The following is a 15,594-nucleotide window of genomic DNA, read 5'->3' as shown; positions in this document are numbered from 1 at the left end:
ACATTGCTATGTTCAACTTCTATGGTTAGCTCTGCAGCTGGTACCACATCAACTCTGATAACTCTGATCCCTCTGGTCACTTCAATCAGCTATACAGCTTTGACTCCAATCACACTGGTCAGCTGGAAATACATCTAAGACTGTGTGCTATGCATGACATGGGCATATGCGATAAAACATAATGACGTTATATATGGTAAGCTACACAGATTGCATTATTGGCACAATAATTACAAAACAATACACAAGCTCAGATGTGAGCCTAACCATGCCCGACAAGAATCCTACGATACTAAATGTTTCTTAAAAATGCAACTTTATATATTGCTAATATAAATCTCTTGCTAGGTCAAAACAAGAATAGAAAATATTTGCATGATACTACATAAGCCAAGGCTACAGAGAAAATATACAAAAATAAATGTGGTAGTACAATAGTTATAACTTATAAACACAACAAATTAATAACTCACATACCTCTACAGCTGAAGATGTGCAAGTCCTTAAAGTAGACTGCTCACTGACAAGACATTCCATATTGTGAAAATTTAGTCTTACGGTGAGATACACAGACGATGCCTGGAATGTTCTGTTCTTCCCATTGAAAACACTTCACACGTGTGGCATAAGATGAACCAATCTCACTATTTTGAAATCTTTGTACAATATACATAAATGACCCTCGGGTATCGTTGTACACAAAAAAACAAAACCAGAGTACATGTATTTAATAAATAAAAGGATTTATACAACTTCATAGTACACGCATTGGCTGAGCCTGAGACTCAATTTCCATGCAGTCAGAGGTGAAGTGGTAGTGATCCGTAATGGTGAGAGCTTTAGACCACTCAGCCACTTGGGGTCCCTGCAGCCAGGTGATGGCAGGCAAATTATGTTATATGCATCCTTAACAGGTGTTGATATCAATTGTGCAGACAAAATGAAATTTTGCATATTCACAGGCATATGTTTTCCCAGCTACCAACCATTCAACCTTTGCCCTGCAATTTATCATTTGTTATCACTTCCTGATTTCTGCAAGCTTGGCACACACAAAAATATGTTTGCTTCTGGTCAGCCAGTCATCCCTGTTTTTTGTTGCCAACCCTAGCACAGTTTTTACCTCTAAGGTTAAAAAAAGAAAGAAAATTCCAAACATTGATTTATGCATCTAATGAACTGGTTTAGACAAGAACTTCAAGTGCTTAGTACTGTAACATTATATATGCTCATCAATTAATCATTATAATATATATTCATGTAATGTAAAATAAAAACAACATCTACCTACTTATCCTAATTTTAAAACTGGGGCAATAGGAAAAAAAAACATTTTTTGGGAGGTGGGCTGTATCATTTGATGATGAAAATGTACCAGTTTGTTTCAAAATTTAAATCAGCAATATGTAAACAACAATTTGGGTTTCAAGAACAAAAACACTTTTTAATTATTTTTTTGAAGATTTTTACCTGCTGTGCTTGCATTATTTTCATCATAAAATGAGTTTGAAACTGTAAGTGAACCTATCAGTGGATAATAAGGGTGGTCATCGCTATATCTAGGAAGTACCACTTCACTGGACTGTCCATTTTTAAAATTAATTCAGCACTTAAATTGAGGAATTTACACAGTTGGTAGAAAGTCTAAATATTATTGATAGAAGATTTTGCATAAAAATAAAGTGATAGAAGATAATTAGCCTAAAATTAAAGTAAAAGAAGATTAAGCCTAAAATTAAAGTAATAGAAGATTTAGCCTAAAATTAAAGTGATAGAAGATTTAGCCTAACATTAAAGTAATAGAAGATTTAGCCTAAAATTAAAGTAATAGAAGATTAAGCCTAAAATTAAAGTAATAGAAGATTTAGCCTAAAATTAAAGTAATAGAAGATTTAACTTAAAATTAAAGTAATAGAAGATTAAGCCTAAAATTAAAGTGACAGAAGATTTAGCCTAAAATTATAGTAATAGAAGATTTAGCCTAAAATTAAAGTAACAGAAGATTAAGCCTAAAATTAAAGTAATAGAAGATTAAGCCTAAAATTAAAGTAATAGAAGATTTAGCCTAAAATTAAAGTAATAGAAGATTTAGCCTAAAATTAAAGTAATAGAAGATTAAGCCTAAAATTAAAGTAATAGAAGATTAAGCCTAAAATTAAAGTAATAGGAGATTTAGCCTAAAATTAAAGTAATAGAAGATTTAGCCTAAAATTATAGTAATAGAAGATTTAGCCTAAAATTAAAGTAACAGAAGATTTAGCCTAAAATTAAAGTAATAGAAGATTAAGCCTAAAATTAAAGTAATAGAAGATTAAGCCTAAAATTAAAGTAACAGAAGATTAAGCCTAAAATTAAAATAATGGAAGATTTAGCCTAAAATTAAAGTAATAGAAGATTTAGCCTTAAAATGAAAATATTTAGGTCCAAATTGTATGGGAAAATGTATATTGTCATATTTGAGAAGCATTCTAATGTCATAGTTGTTTCCTTACATCACTCATTTTTGTCAAAAGACAAAATAAAAACAACAAAGCAAATACTATCTAACCTATGCCATGATGTTTTTACAAGTACTTGAACAGATATTAAAATCATAAATTTGAAATCCTTTTGGCAGTTTGTTGTACTGAAGCCAGAACGTGTGATTGGCCATGTTAAGAAAAAATCATTTATAAAAATAGATGCATTAACATGGAATGCATGTTGCCATAATTTTTCTTGGCTGTGTGCCAGTTCAGTTGGAAAGAAGAAATTTTGTTCATTCATATATCAATTTCACTGCTTAGTTCATCATCAACAAATAGCCGAGGTCATGTTTTATCAAAAACAACGAAATTCAGTGTCAAAATTTATGTTGTTGTTGTTGTGGGGTTTAACGCCATTTTGCAGCACATGATAGGCTATACATGGCGGCCAGTATTAATGGTGGAGGAAGAACCAGAGAAAACCCCAGAAAGAACCACCGACCCACGAGAAGCTACTGGCAAGCTTTCTCACATACCCACATTGGCTGAATCTTAGACTCGAACCGCCGCAGACAGAGGTGAGATGGCAGTGATCCGTAACGAAGAGCGCTTTAGACCACTCGGCCACTCGGGGCCCCTCAAAATTTATGTTATTAAATGGTAAAGTTTATGTGACCTTCTCAGTCTTTAGCCATATGAGCACATTAGAAACTATACCTTGTAATTGATTGTAATTGAAATAAGTACCTAGATTACATCACTGTAATTACAAACAGGTAAAAATAGAATTAGCAGTTTAATTTGTCCTGGTTTCAAAACTTCACTAAAATCTGATAGTCCAAAATATTTATTGTTAGTTTTGAAAAAAATTCCTAAACATATAGTTGCAAAGTTCAGGTTACTTATCTGTAACATCAGTGACCACTGTGGCTTGAATGGATGAACAATGTGAAGACACCTGTACATGTCCTCATGGGCATTTCATTTTCTTGTTTGACGGCAGGTGGTTAAGTATTTGTACCTGTTTGTACCTGTACAATAAAGTAATCTAGGAATGTGAGTACACTAGAGATAATATGATAAAATGAATGCAGCTCATTTCTTTTCACAGATCTTGATTATGACGTGAAAGAGGAATATATGGTTCCAATGATGTGGGCGATTCGTGCACAGGCAGAACTTGATGAAGGTAATTTTATTCTGAGTGTGAAGAAACTACTTCTCCATTCATCAAAACTTGTGAAAATGACAAGGGAAGATAACCATCATATTGTAATAATAATAGTGAAAATGACAAGGGAAGAAAACCATCATATTATAGTAATAATAGAGAAAATGACAAGGGAAGATAATCATCATATTGTAGTAATAATGGGGGTGCTCACCAGTTAATATGTACTTTTGAGAGAGTGACATGTGTAAGGTGAAGTTGTTTTCATTTAAAACATGCACAGTGGAGAAAATGGTGGCATACCTCTATGCTACATTAATGTAATGTGGATGATATTTCTTTGGATATTGTACTTTTGGAAATTGTACATGATTTAGACACACTGCTAACTAAAATGAATGCTCCCTTGTGCTAAGAAATGAGCCTGAATTAGCCTAAGTACACTGTCCATAGCAGCTATTAAAATAGGGAAAATGAATTTTTCCAGACTAGACAATACCAGTTTCTGAAAGTGCAGTGAATGAATTACCAAATATATAAAATGTAAAAGAAAGTCATTGGCTCTTTTTTATACAATTTACCTCTGAAGTTCAGGAAGTGAAAATGACCAAGTGGAGCTAGCACTTTTTGAAAGGTGCACATCTGGAGTAAGGCCAAGCTGTATACTCTATAACCCATATTACACCCATCAATCATATACCAAAATAAAGGGAATTAAAGGTTCTTTGAATTATACCTAAGATATGCAAGTTTTTTTTTAAATAGCCAGTATAACCATTGAGGAAAGCCGGGGAAATTCTTTTTCTTTAAAATCCTAACCCTATGCAAAATACAGAACTGTAGAGCGCCACCAATAGTGAAAATGACAAGGGAAGATAACCATCATATTGTAGTAATAATAGTGAAAATGACAAGGGAAGATAACCATCATATTGTAGTAATAATAGTGAAAATGTCTAGCCAGTGCCATATTCACTTATCTAGCAAGGTTAAGTTGCTGAGTAGTGCTTTGATGTTCAGCTGCTTAGCAAGGCCATAATAAATACTGTGCCAAGACTCCAGGGGCTTCCAGAATGCTTGGTCTGGGCTCCCATTATGTTGTATCAGGTATTCCAGTGGGCTACCATTATGGACTCTCATATATTGAATTCAGGTAGCCAGGTGGGCTAACATAATGCTACTTCTTAGCACCCATATGCTGTATCCGAATGGTACTCTGAGCTCCCATATGGATTTAGACATTTTCTGACCCTGCATAGTCGCATCATTGAACCATTAGTTAAATGTTTTCTTAGCAAATACAATCAGTTTTTACAGTGCAATAAGATTTCATGTAACCTGTGTTTGTAAAGAGAATAATTTCAGAATTTTTTTTGACCATTGTTGAAAATTTTATTTAAGATAAGTAATTCCAATATTTGTCCACATTTTTGATATAGTTATGGAATTACATGTACCAGTATGCTTAAAATCTAATAATGTACTTTGTATTTATTCTTTAAATACATTACACACAGGTAAAATTGTCTCATAATGGATATTGCAGCACGTGCTTCATAAATATCTATAATTTTGCCTCTGTCCCTTTTTTATGTGCAGGTTTTTGTGTGTAATATAGAAAATTTGTTTATATCACTGTACAGCTTCCTCTTTGTTCAGACAAGTACAGGTCAGTTTTCTATACATGGTTTACCGAGTAGCCTCCAGCTCATGCGTTGTTACTGTAATCGATGCTTGAGTGCTTTTTATCTGTATTGGCATCTAAACAATTGGCCTTCCTATGAGTAAGCCATTACTAAAATTGATTATTTACTTTCAAGTCCATTAATCTACATACTATAAGCAACAATGCAGTCATTCTACCTGTATAGGCAGTCAAAATTCACATGGCTATAGGTTATTTGTAACAACAATCCAGTCATTCTACCTGTATAGGCAGTCAAAATTCACATGGCTACAGGTTATTTGTAACAACAATCCAGTCATTCTACCTGTATAGGCAGTCAAAATTCACATGGCTATAGGTTATTTATAACAACAATCCAGTCATTCTACCTGTATAGGCAGTCAAAATTCACATGGCTATAGGTTATTTGTAACAACAATCCAGTCATTCTACCTGTATAGGCAGTCAAAATTCACATGGCTATAGGTTATTTGTAACAACAATCCAGTCATTCTACCTGTATAGGCAGTCAACATTCACATGGCTACAGGTTATTTTTAGTGGTGAAATGATACACCTATGCTGCGTATCGATACAGTTCATGATACAGAGCCTGCAAAAGAATACATATTGATACACATATGAACTTGATGGTCTTTCCATCTTTGGAAGGTAGGTGGTGCCTTTTTAGGTATGTTGACATTCTTGGTTGTATTTCCAGTATGTAGATTATAGATAGACATATAATTATCATATATTTATATGCTATGACAAGATAATAAAAAATACATTTAAGCAGAGTAACCTGTTGGTTGTCTGTGAGTTTTATTCAGTGTTTTAAGCCAGTTAATGTTGGCTCCATTTAGCCATCAGGCCATTCATTGTGCACAGCATGGATGCTTTGGAAGCATCTTATTACCAATTCCATGTCTCACTTAAATTGTTGAAGACATTAGGCTGTTATCTTCAAAAACAGAAGAAATACTGAAAATATCATCTTGAACAAATCCAGGCATGGGAATGAAGATGAATACCAACAAAATGTATCACATTGTACTTCTTGCTGATGTAAAAGACTGTTGCAGCTACTGGTACTAAATGTATTTGTTAGTGATGAAGGAAAACTAATGGCAACACCCAGTCATATAATATATATTTTTTTTAATTACACAAGGTGATAAATTTGAGCAGTTTGAAATCTGTCACATCTCTGATTCTGTTCTCATTTTATTTATTCCTTGGGCACCTTCATTCACTGGTTCAATATCTCTGCATAAAAAGAGAAATCCCAAGTTTGCTCACCATGTACAACTTAAGAAGAGATACTGCCAGGATTGTATTTTAAGGGAGACCTCCAGGATTGGTTATTATCCCTTATAGCATCTGATCAAAATCTGTACATATATAAGGTTATTATGTCTGATCATGATCTGTACACAGTCTAAGTTATTGTCCCTGTTAGCATCTGATCATGATCTGTACACATTGTAGGCTATTATCCCTAGTAACATCTTGTCAAGATCTGTACATGTATAAGGTTATTATGTCTGATCATGATCTGTACACAGTGTATGTTATTGTCCCTGTTTACATCTGATCATGATCTGTACACAGTGTATGTTATTGTCCCTGTTGGCATCTGATCATGATTTGTACACAGTGTAGGTTATTGTCCCTATTAGCATCTGATCATGATCTGTACACAGTGTAGGCTATTATCCCTAGTAACATCTTGTCAAGATATGTACATGTTTAAGGTTATTATGTCTGATCATGATCTGTACACAGTGTAGATTATTGTCCCTGTTAACATCTGATCATGATCTGTACACAGTGTAGGTTATTATCCCTAGTAACATCTTATCAAGATCTGTACATGTTAAAGGTTATTATGTCTGATCATGATCTGTACACAATGTAGGTTATTGTCCCTGTTAGCATCTGATCATGATCTGTACAAAGTGTAGGCTATTATCCCTAGTAACATCTTGTCAAGATCTGTACATGTATAAGGTTATTATGTCTGATCATGATCTGTGCACAGTGTAGGTTATTGTCCCTGTTTACATCGGATCATGATATGTACACAGTGTAGGTTATTGTCCCTGTTAGCATCTGTTCACAATCTGTACACAGTGTAGGTTATTATCCCTGTTAGCATTTGAGCATGATCTGTACACAGTGTAGGTTATTGTCCCGTTAGCATTTGATCATGATATGTACACAGTGTAGGTTATTGTCCCTGTTAGCATTTGATCATGATCTGTACACAGTGTAGATTATTGCCCCTGTTAGCATCTGATCATGATATGTATATGATGTTGGTTATTATCCCCATGTTTTGTAAAAAAGGTGGGAATTATGTTGAGCTGTCATGATGTGCATGCATGAATAGTGTTGCAAAACTCCCATCATTTAAGATATAGACTTCATACTGTGGGATATGATTGCGTGTGATGTGCAGGAGTGCAGAACAGATATGGAATTTGGTTCCATTCCCTTACATATGTGTTTGGGTGGGGGAAGGGGGTAGTGTTAAATGAAAAGAGCCTGGAGATACTGCTGTTTTGCTGCAGGATTCTCATTTGGGCTTATTGTACAATCCATGCATTGTAAAAGACAATTAAATAAACTACATTCAGAAACTTGCACACTATATAAGAACATGATACAGAGATTGCTATGTTAGGAAACCAGAACCATCTTTAAATCTGTGTATACTGGTTATACTCTCTTATACGTCAAGTCAAACTGCAGACAAAAAAATCTTGATCTGCCATAGCATAGTGCACCTGTAGATCAGGGTCTGTATTGTTTGTTCTACCAATTGCTCCTAACAAACTGTACAGATCGAGATCTGATGGCCCTGCATTATGCAATGTCAGATCTGGTTCTGCACGATTTGCAGTTGGACTCAAGTCATCTTAGAAGTGAATATATATGGTATGTAGTTTTATATCTTGTATTAACTTCTCAGGTATATACTGTGAAACACATTACGTAGTGAGACTTGGCAACAAAATGGATGTAAAAATTATTAACAGGAGTGTAACCTTATTTCAGCTATGAAGAACAAAGTACTTGACGTTCATACAGTTCTTTGTGTGGATACATCAGCCAGCATGAGAGGAGAGGCATGGGATCAGACACAGATATTTGTCAGTAACTTCCTCTCTGGTAGGTTTACTGATGAGGGGGTATACAAGTTTTTTCCTCTCCACTCTTACTATCATAAAAGAAATACTGCCGCCATGTTTTTTTGTTGTTTTTTTTTCTTTCTATGGAGCTTCTTGGAATTTGTAATGTTTTATTTGAGATGACAAGATACATGTTTAGGCCGCCCCGAGTGGCCAAGTGGTCTAAAGCGCTCTTCGTTACGGATCACTGCCATCTCACCTTTGTCTGCATGGGTTCGAATCTTGGATTCAGCTAATGTGGATATGTGAGAAAGCTTGCAAGTAGCTTCTCGTGGGTTGATGGTTCTTTCCAGGGTTTTCCTGGGTTCTTCCTCCACCATTAACACTGGCCGCCATGTATAGCCTATCATGTGCTGAAAAATGGCGTTAAACCCTACAAAAAACAACAACAACAACAATACATGTTTAGAATGGTCACTAATAATAATAATATGTGCACATGATCCAATTAGTACACTCTTCTATATCATCAGAACTTGCATACAGATAAAATTTCCTAAGCACACCTTTCTTGATCCCAGCATGTCCTGAAAGGGGAAGTGGCTGCTTAGACAATCCTAGAACATAGATGGCAAGTGAGTATATAGATTTGGTACAGTGTCCTCTTAATTTGGATTTATATTTGAGGTTAATAAATATACTTCTGAACGTATTAGATTTATATATTTTCATGCAGAAACTGGTCTCACAATCCAGTACTTTGTTTGTGAATGTTTTACCCTTGAGGCCTGGATCATGACTTGAAAAAAAAACATAGCTTTTGTTAGTTGATTGCTTAATTTAGAAGCAATCCTCTGTGCTAAAATTGGTTGATTTTGGAATGTCTCAGGAAGAATCAGCTTTATAAACCTCTCATTGATAAGACACTTTGCTAGTTGATCAAGTGAATCAACCAGACCAATTCCCTCGGATGAGTTACGATAATAATGAAACTGATCAGGGACCAGGGTTGACTAGACCACCCCAGCAGATTGGAGGGAATGCTTCCACATCCCATCAGGCATCTGCCATCTTCCTTAATTCTTTCTGTAGTATATTTCATAATGCTAGCATCTGTAGAGTTCAATATTATGGCTAAGCTCTCAGAGAAAATATGTGAAAGCAGTCTGTGCATTGTAGAGTTCATTGCCTATAAGGGCTAAATTCTCAGAGAAAATACAGGTATGTTAAAGCAGTCTGTGCTTTGTGGAGTTCAGTGCCCACAAGGGCTAAATTCTCAGAGAAAATATGTTAGAGCAGTCTGTGCACTATAGAGTTCAGTGCCTATGAGGGCTAATTTCTCAGAGAAAAACGTTAAAACAGTCTGTGCTTTGTAGAGTTCATTGCCTATACGGGCTAAATTCTCAGAGAAAATACATGTATGTTAAAGCAGTCTGTGCTTTGTAGAGGTCAGTGTGCCTATAAGGGCTAAATTCTCAGAGAAAATATGTTAAACCAGTCTGTGCTTTGTAGAGGTCAGTGTGCCTATAAGGGCTAAATTCTCAGAGAAAATATGTTAAACCAGTCTGGGCTTTGTAGAGGTCAGTGTGCCTATAAGGGCTAAATTCTCAGAGAAAATATGTTAAACCAGTCTGTGCTTTGTAGAGGTCAGTGTGCCTATAAGGGCTAAATTCTCAGAGAAAATATGTTAAAGCAGTCTGTTCTCTATAGAGTTCAGTACCTATAGGGCTAAATTCTCAGAGAAAATATGTTAAAGCAGTCTGTGCTCTATAGAGTTCAGTGCCCATTAGGGCTAAATTTACAAAGAAAATGTGTGAAGGCATTTGCGCTCTCAATCTGAGCTGGAATTGTGTCTGCAAATAGTGTATTTAATTGCAACATAATGGAATCTTTTATTTATGGCACATAAAATTACAGGTTTTATGTTAAATATTGTAATAATAAATAATTATAAATTTGATCAATGACAGTAATATCACTTCTTTTTTACTTGTTTATCTCAGGCATGGAGGAAGTGGTTAGTGAAGGAAAACAAACCTATGAACTTGTGTCCCTATCTGTCTTTGGACATGAAACCAGGGTGGTACAAAGGCTTACTAATGATCTTCATCTGCTTCGCACAAGTTTTGGTAAATACATTTTAGTTTCCTGATGAAGTTTATATATACTGACAAAGCAAACTGTTGAATATATATGGAAAGCAGTGAATTTTGATATGTTTAACATATTTGTCTTACATTAATATTATATGATAGTGTTTAGTTGAGTTTTAGCTTTCAGGGGCCCTGAGTGGCTGAGTGGTCTAAAGCGCTCACCATTCTGGATCACTGCCATCTCACCTCTGTCTGCGTGAATTCAAGTCCAGGGCTCGGGTTACGTGGGAAAGCCTGCCAGTAGCTTCTCGTGGGTCAGTGGTTCTTCCCTGGGTTTTCCAGGATTCTTCCTCCACCAGTTATACTGGCCGCCATGTATAGCCTATCTGGTGCTGAAAAATGGCGTTAAGCCCTAGAACAACAACAACAACAACAACAAGTTTTAGCTTTCATTAAGGATGTCTAATGAGCATGACCAGTGAATCCTCTGTTATAAGGCTTTTCAGGGCCCAAGATTACAAGCATTCTCAAACAACTCAGATTCAGTACTAATTTTGACATCTGAGTGACAGTAAATTTCTAATTAGCATTATGTGTCAGAGTGAGTAATTCTTTTCCTCATCCTGTGGACAGGGCAGGTTAAACAGTAAACAGGAGACCCAGCCTATTGACTTCATCTACATGGTTAGTGGCTTAGAATAGATCATAGGGATATTTTTATATTAAACAGCCTTACTTGAGATCCCATTAACTTAAGTATTGCCATGGGAGTGCTGAGACCTGGCCTCAGTATGACTAAATATCCTCATAATAAAACTCAGACTTAAATGAAAATTGTGATCTGAGACCAGTAGAGCTTTCATCTGTTCAACAATTAGCATAATATTTTTTTATTGCTACCATACTCTAACTAAATGAGAATTTTCATGACATTTTACACATATTCATGCCATTGATCTTAAATGAAGATGTTGCTACTTGAACTGGCAATATGTTAACCGCAGTCCAATTGATTCTAAATGAAAATGGTACTGATTCTACATTTAATATGGCTGCCACAGCAGCTGATCTAAAGATCTTCTTATCACTGAACAATATCAGACTTGGAGTTAAACAAGATCAAGCAAGTCTTCTCCTGAAAATTCTTTTTGGCCAGTAGAGCACCAGTCTCTTCAAGGGACTCTTGTTTATGTTAGCCAGTAGCATGTTCCTAAATAAAATATTTATCTTGTCTTATATTCTCTGTAGACAATCTGAAGCTAGGTGGGCCCACACAGATGTATGGTGGACTTCTGATGGCATTGGCTGGACAGGGAGGTAAATGCATCAATTTCCAGTACAGTCACTGACATTTGATGCATATGCTGATGTGTAGTATGAGTAATATTGTTGCTTGGATGTGTAGTATATATTGATTGCACATTGTATAGTTACACATTATATGCACATTAAATCAACCCCCCAAAGATGGGCAATCATTTCTTTGTTATACTGAATTAAAGAAGACAGGCAGACAAAATCATGTGAGGGAGACACAATCCCATGAGAGAGACATGATCACATGAAGGAGACATGATGTTTTGTTTCTTGACATGTGACATTCTGATACACCAATCACTGACACTGTTATCATTGATGCTGTTATCATTGATACTGTTATCATTGACACTGTTATCATTGATACTGTTATCATTGACATTGTTATCATTGACACTGTTACTTGTAGGGGATATAAAGAAATGTAATAGCTCAGTTTTACTGTAAAAGAATCACATAGAATAATATCCATTTTTATGGTCTCACCCAGTAACTTAGATCCTGAATATTTTCAGTAGAAACAATGTATTTTTGTTTGCATCAACAATTATTCCTATAGTTTCACTTCTTATTTAATGATACACCTTTAAAATATTGAGTTCATGGCAAATAATTTGGAAGCTTCATAAACCTTTCATTGGGATGCAGTTTATTTCTTCTGTGTCATGTATATTTAATCTAATTGTTTGTCTGTTAGTTTTAAAAATCTTTTATTTCATTACATGTTATTGTAATGTAACATTGTTAGCTGGACTTGACCTTGTCCAAACTGATTGACTTTTTTTTTAAATTTCATTTATGCAAACAACTAAAAATAGTGGTAAATATGTTGATCAGGCTCAGGGTTTTGGCGATTCCCATGTGAATTTTATAGGTTATTGTGTTGTAAGTAAACAAGGCTCATTAGACCATAGTAGAAGGGTTTTTTTCCTTTTTGTAATGGTTGTTTTTAGAAAATGCTAATGTGACCTGAGGTCAAGCAGATAACTATATTATCTTGTGATTGAGAGGATTTTACCAGTCAGGCTTTAACATCTAGCACTTTAAGTTGTATTATGTTGTGACCAGTTTTGGCTGAATTTTACTTTTTTAGAATTATTGAATTCAAGTTATTATTTTCACTGGAAATACAAAAGTGCTCTGACAAACTTCTTGGATAAAGACATTCATTGGAATTTAGACTGAATTAAAACCTGGAATAATATTTCTGTGATTCAACAAAAGATCATTGACACATAAGTACATTATAGATTATAACAGACACATTATCGCCTTCAATTTTGGATCACTTTGGGACTGGAACTGAGTTTTATCAGGACTTTTTATTACTAAGACTTGTTTTTTTTAATTCTTGGATTTTTTTGGATTTAATTCACAATATCGTAAGTTCTTTTTTCTCATTTTTCACTTTGTATTCTAGGGAAATAAATTATTTGTTAAATTTTACAAAGCTTGTTGTCTTCACTCTTTTCTGTTACTTATTTTAAAAGCATAGACTCATAACAGTCTGATTTTGTAGGAAACTCACAACAAAAATAAATTGAACTGAACACATGAAAACTTTTTATAAATGAGCAGCGTCAGATCAACAAAATGTAATTGTAATAATTTTGTGTTCATCTTCGTGCTGCAAAATGTAGTACCTTTATAAGAGTAGGGTTACAAAATTATGCTTTGTTGAATTTGTTCTTCAGTATAATGAGATATTATTGTGACAAGGTCTTCATGCACAAATTAAATACTGGTTTTTAATGGTATTTTGCATATCAAACATTTTTCCACTGCATTTTTGCAAGATATTGGAAACTTCCATTTCTTTAATTTGGCATGAAATTTTAATAGATACAGCAACTTGACAGGCTTGTTTATGGTGATTATCTCTCAGTGCATTAATTCATTAAGGTTCTCTTTGATCAGTTTGATATAAAAAATTATTTCTTTGCTTCTGCAGTTAAAATAATTAGGTTTTTTTCCCAGACTTTGATAAACTTGTTAGCTATTCACACCATCAACATCAACAATATTCATCTGATCTGTTTTTCAGGCAAGTTTGTTGGTCAGCTAAGTTACTGTATATACTTGCTTATGAGTCAGATTCTACTGCAGACAAAATAAACCTTGATCTGCCATTGCATACTGCACATGCAGCTGGGGTCCATGTTGTTTGTTATATTGATTACTCTTAACAGCCAGCATATAACCATATCTGCCAGCACTTTATGGGACAGCAGATTAGGGTCTATACAGTTTGCAGTTGATTTGAATTATATGTGAGTATGTAACGTATCTTAATAACAAAAGGAATCATTGATGGAAGGATCATAACTGAAATGTTTTATATATGCCCCTTCCAAGTGAGCTGCTGGGAAAAATAATTATACAACAGTAAAACACCATGTAAAGGGAGCCCAAGGTAGACAAGTTGTCTCATCTCAACCACTGTGGGTATGTGGAAAAGCTTGCCAGTAGCTTCCTGTTGGTTAGTGGCTCTTCCTGGGATGTTTCTGGGTTTATCATCCACCAGATATACTGGCCACCATGTATATATAGCCTATCATGCAGTGAAATATGGCATTAAATCCAACAAACCACCATGAACAGTCCCAAATATTTACACAACAGTAAAACCATCATTTACAGTCATAAATACTCATTTATACAACAGTAAAACCAGCATGTACAGTCCCAAATACTTATTTATACAACAGTAAAACCAGCATGTACAGTCCCAAATACTCATTTATACAACTGTAAAAACAGCATGTACAGTCCCAAATACTCATTTATGCAACAGTAAAACCAGTATGTACAGTCACAAATACTCATTTATACAACAGTAAAACCAGCATGTACAGTCACAAATACACATTTATAAAACAGTAAAACCAGCATGTACAGTCACAAATACTCATTTACACAACAGTAAAACCAGCATGTACAGTCACAAATACTCATTTATACAACAGTAAAACCAGCATGTACAGTCCTAAATACTTATTTATTCAACAGTAAAACCAGCATGTACAGTCCCAAATACTCATTTATACAACAGTAAAACCAGCATGTACAGTCACAAATACTCATTTATACAACAGTAAAACCAGCATGTACAGTCCCAAATACTTATTTATTCAACAGTAAAACCAGCATGTACAGTCCCAAATACTCATTTATACAACAGTAAAATCAGCATGTACAGTCACAAATACTCATTTACACAACAGTAAAACAAGCATGTACAGGGACTGTCCCAAATACTTATTTATTCAACAGTAAAACCAGCATGTACAGTCCCAAATACTCATTTATACAACAGTAAAACCAGCATGTACAGTCCCAGATACTCATTTATAAAACAGTAATCCACCATGTATAGTGTGGCTTCACTAGAGCATGCTCCTTTATGACGCGAATTTGGATATAACACAATCATAATTTGGCTCCCTAATTTTCATATTTATGTATTTTTCTTGTACATGAAAAAGTTTTTTCTTCTTAAAAGTACAAAAATTAAAGTGGATATTTTATTATTATCATTCTAGGGAAGAGATTGTGTATGAATTCTACTATTAAACAATTGTGGCATGGGTCCTGAATTTTTTTCAAAGTGACTGGAACACATTTATTGTACCATGAAAGTTTATGATTGCTACCAATGGCAACATAAAATGCAAATGAAATTTCCAACCTTTTGAAACCAGATATCTTGCCATCAAGTTTACTGAAGGTGGGGCATCTCACAAAG

At 34.7% G+C, this 15,594-nt stretch overlaps 1 protein-coding gene across 3 annotated transcripts in view; it reads left to right on the top strand.

Moving 5' to 3' along the window:
- The window catches only part of LOC149801872 (uncharacterized), a 73,102-nt gene that overhangs the window by 8,331 nt on the left and 49,177 nt on the right, over positions 1 to 15,594 (top strand). For all 3 annotated transcript variants that reach the window (XM_089956259.1, XM_089956260.1, XM_089956261.1), the window contains 4 exons: positions 3,577 to 3,654; positions 8,366 to 8,479; positions 10,443 to 10,568; positions 11,781 to 11,849. In XM_089956259.1, coding sequence (XP_089812385.1) covers positions 3,577 to 3,654; positions 8,366 to 8,479; positions 10,443 to 10,568; positions 11,781 to 11,849 — 387 coding nt within the window. The remainder of the gene's footprint in view (positions 1 to 3,576; positions 3,655 to 8,365; positions 8,480 to 10,442; positions 10,569 to 11,780; positions 11,850 to 15,594) is intronic.

Source organism: Sinohyriopsis cumingii, chromosome 4 (assembly GCF_028554795.1).
Source record: "Sinohyriopsis cumingii isolate HCF-2022 chromosome 4, ASM2855479v2, whole genome shotgun sequence".
Taxonomy (NCBI): Eukaryota; Metazoa; Mollusca; class Bivalvia; order Unionida; family Unionidae; genus Sinohyriopsis; species Sinohyriopsis cumingii.
This window is presented reverse-complemented; position numbering and strand designations above follow the sequence as displayed.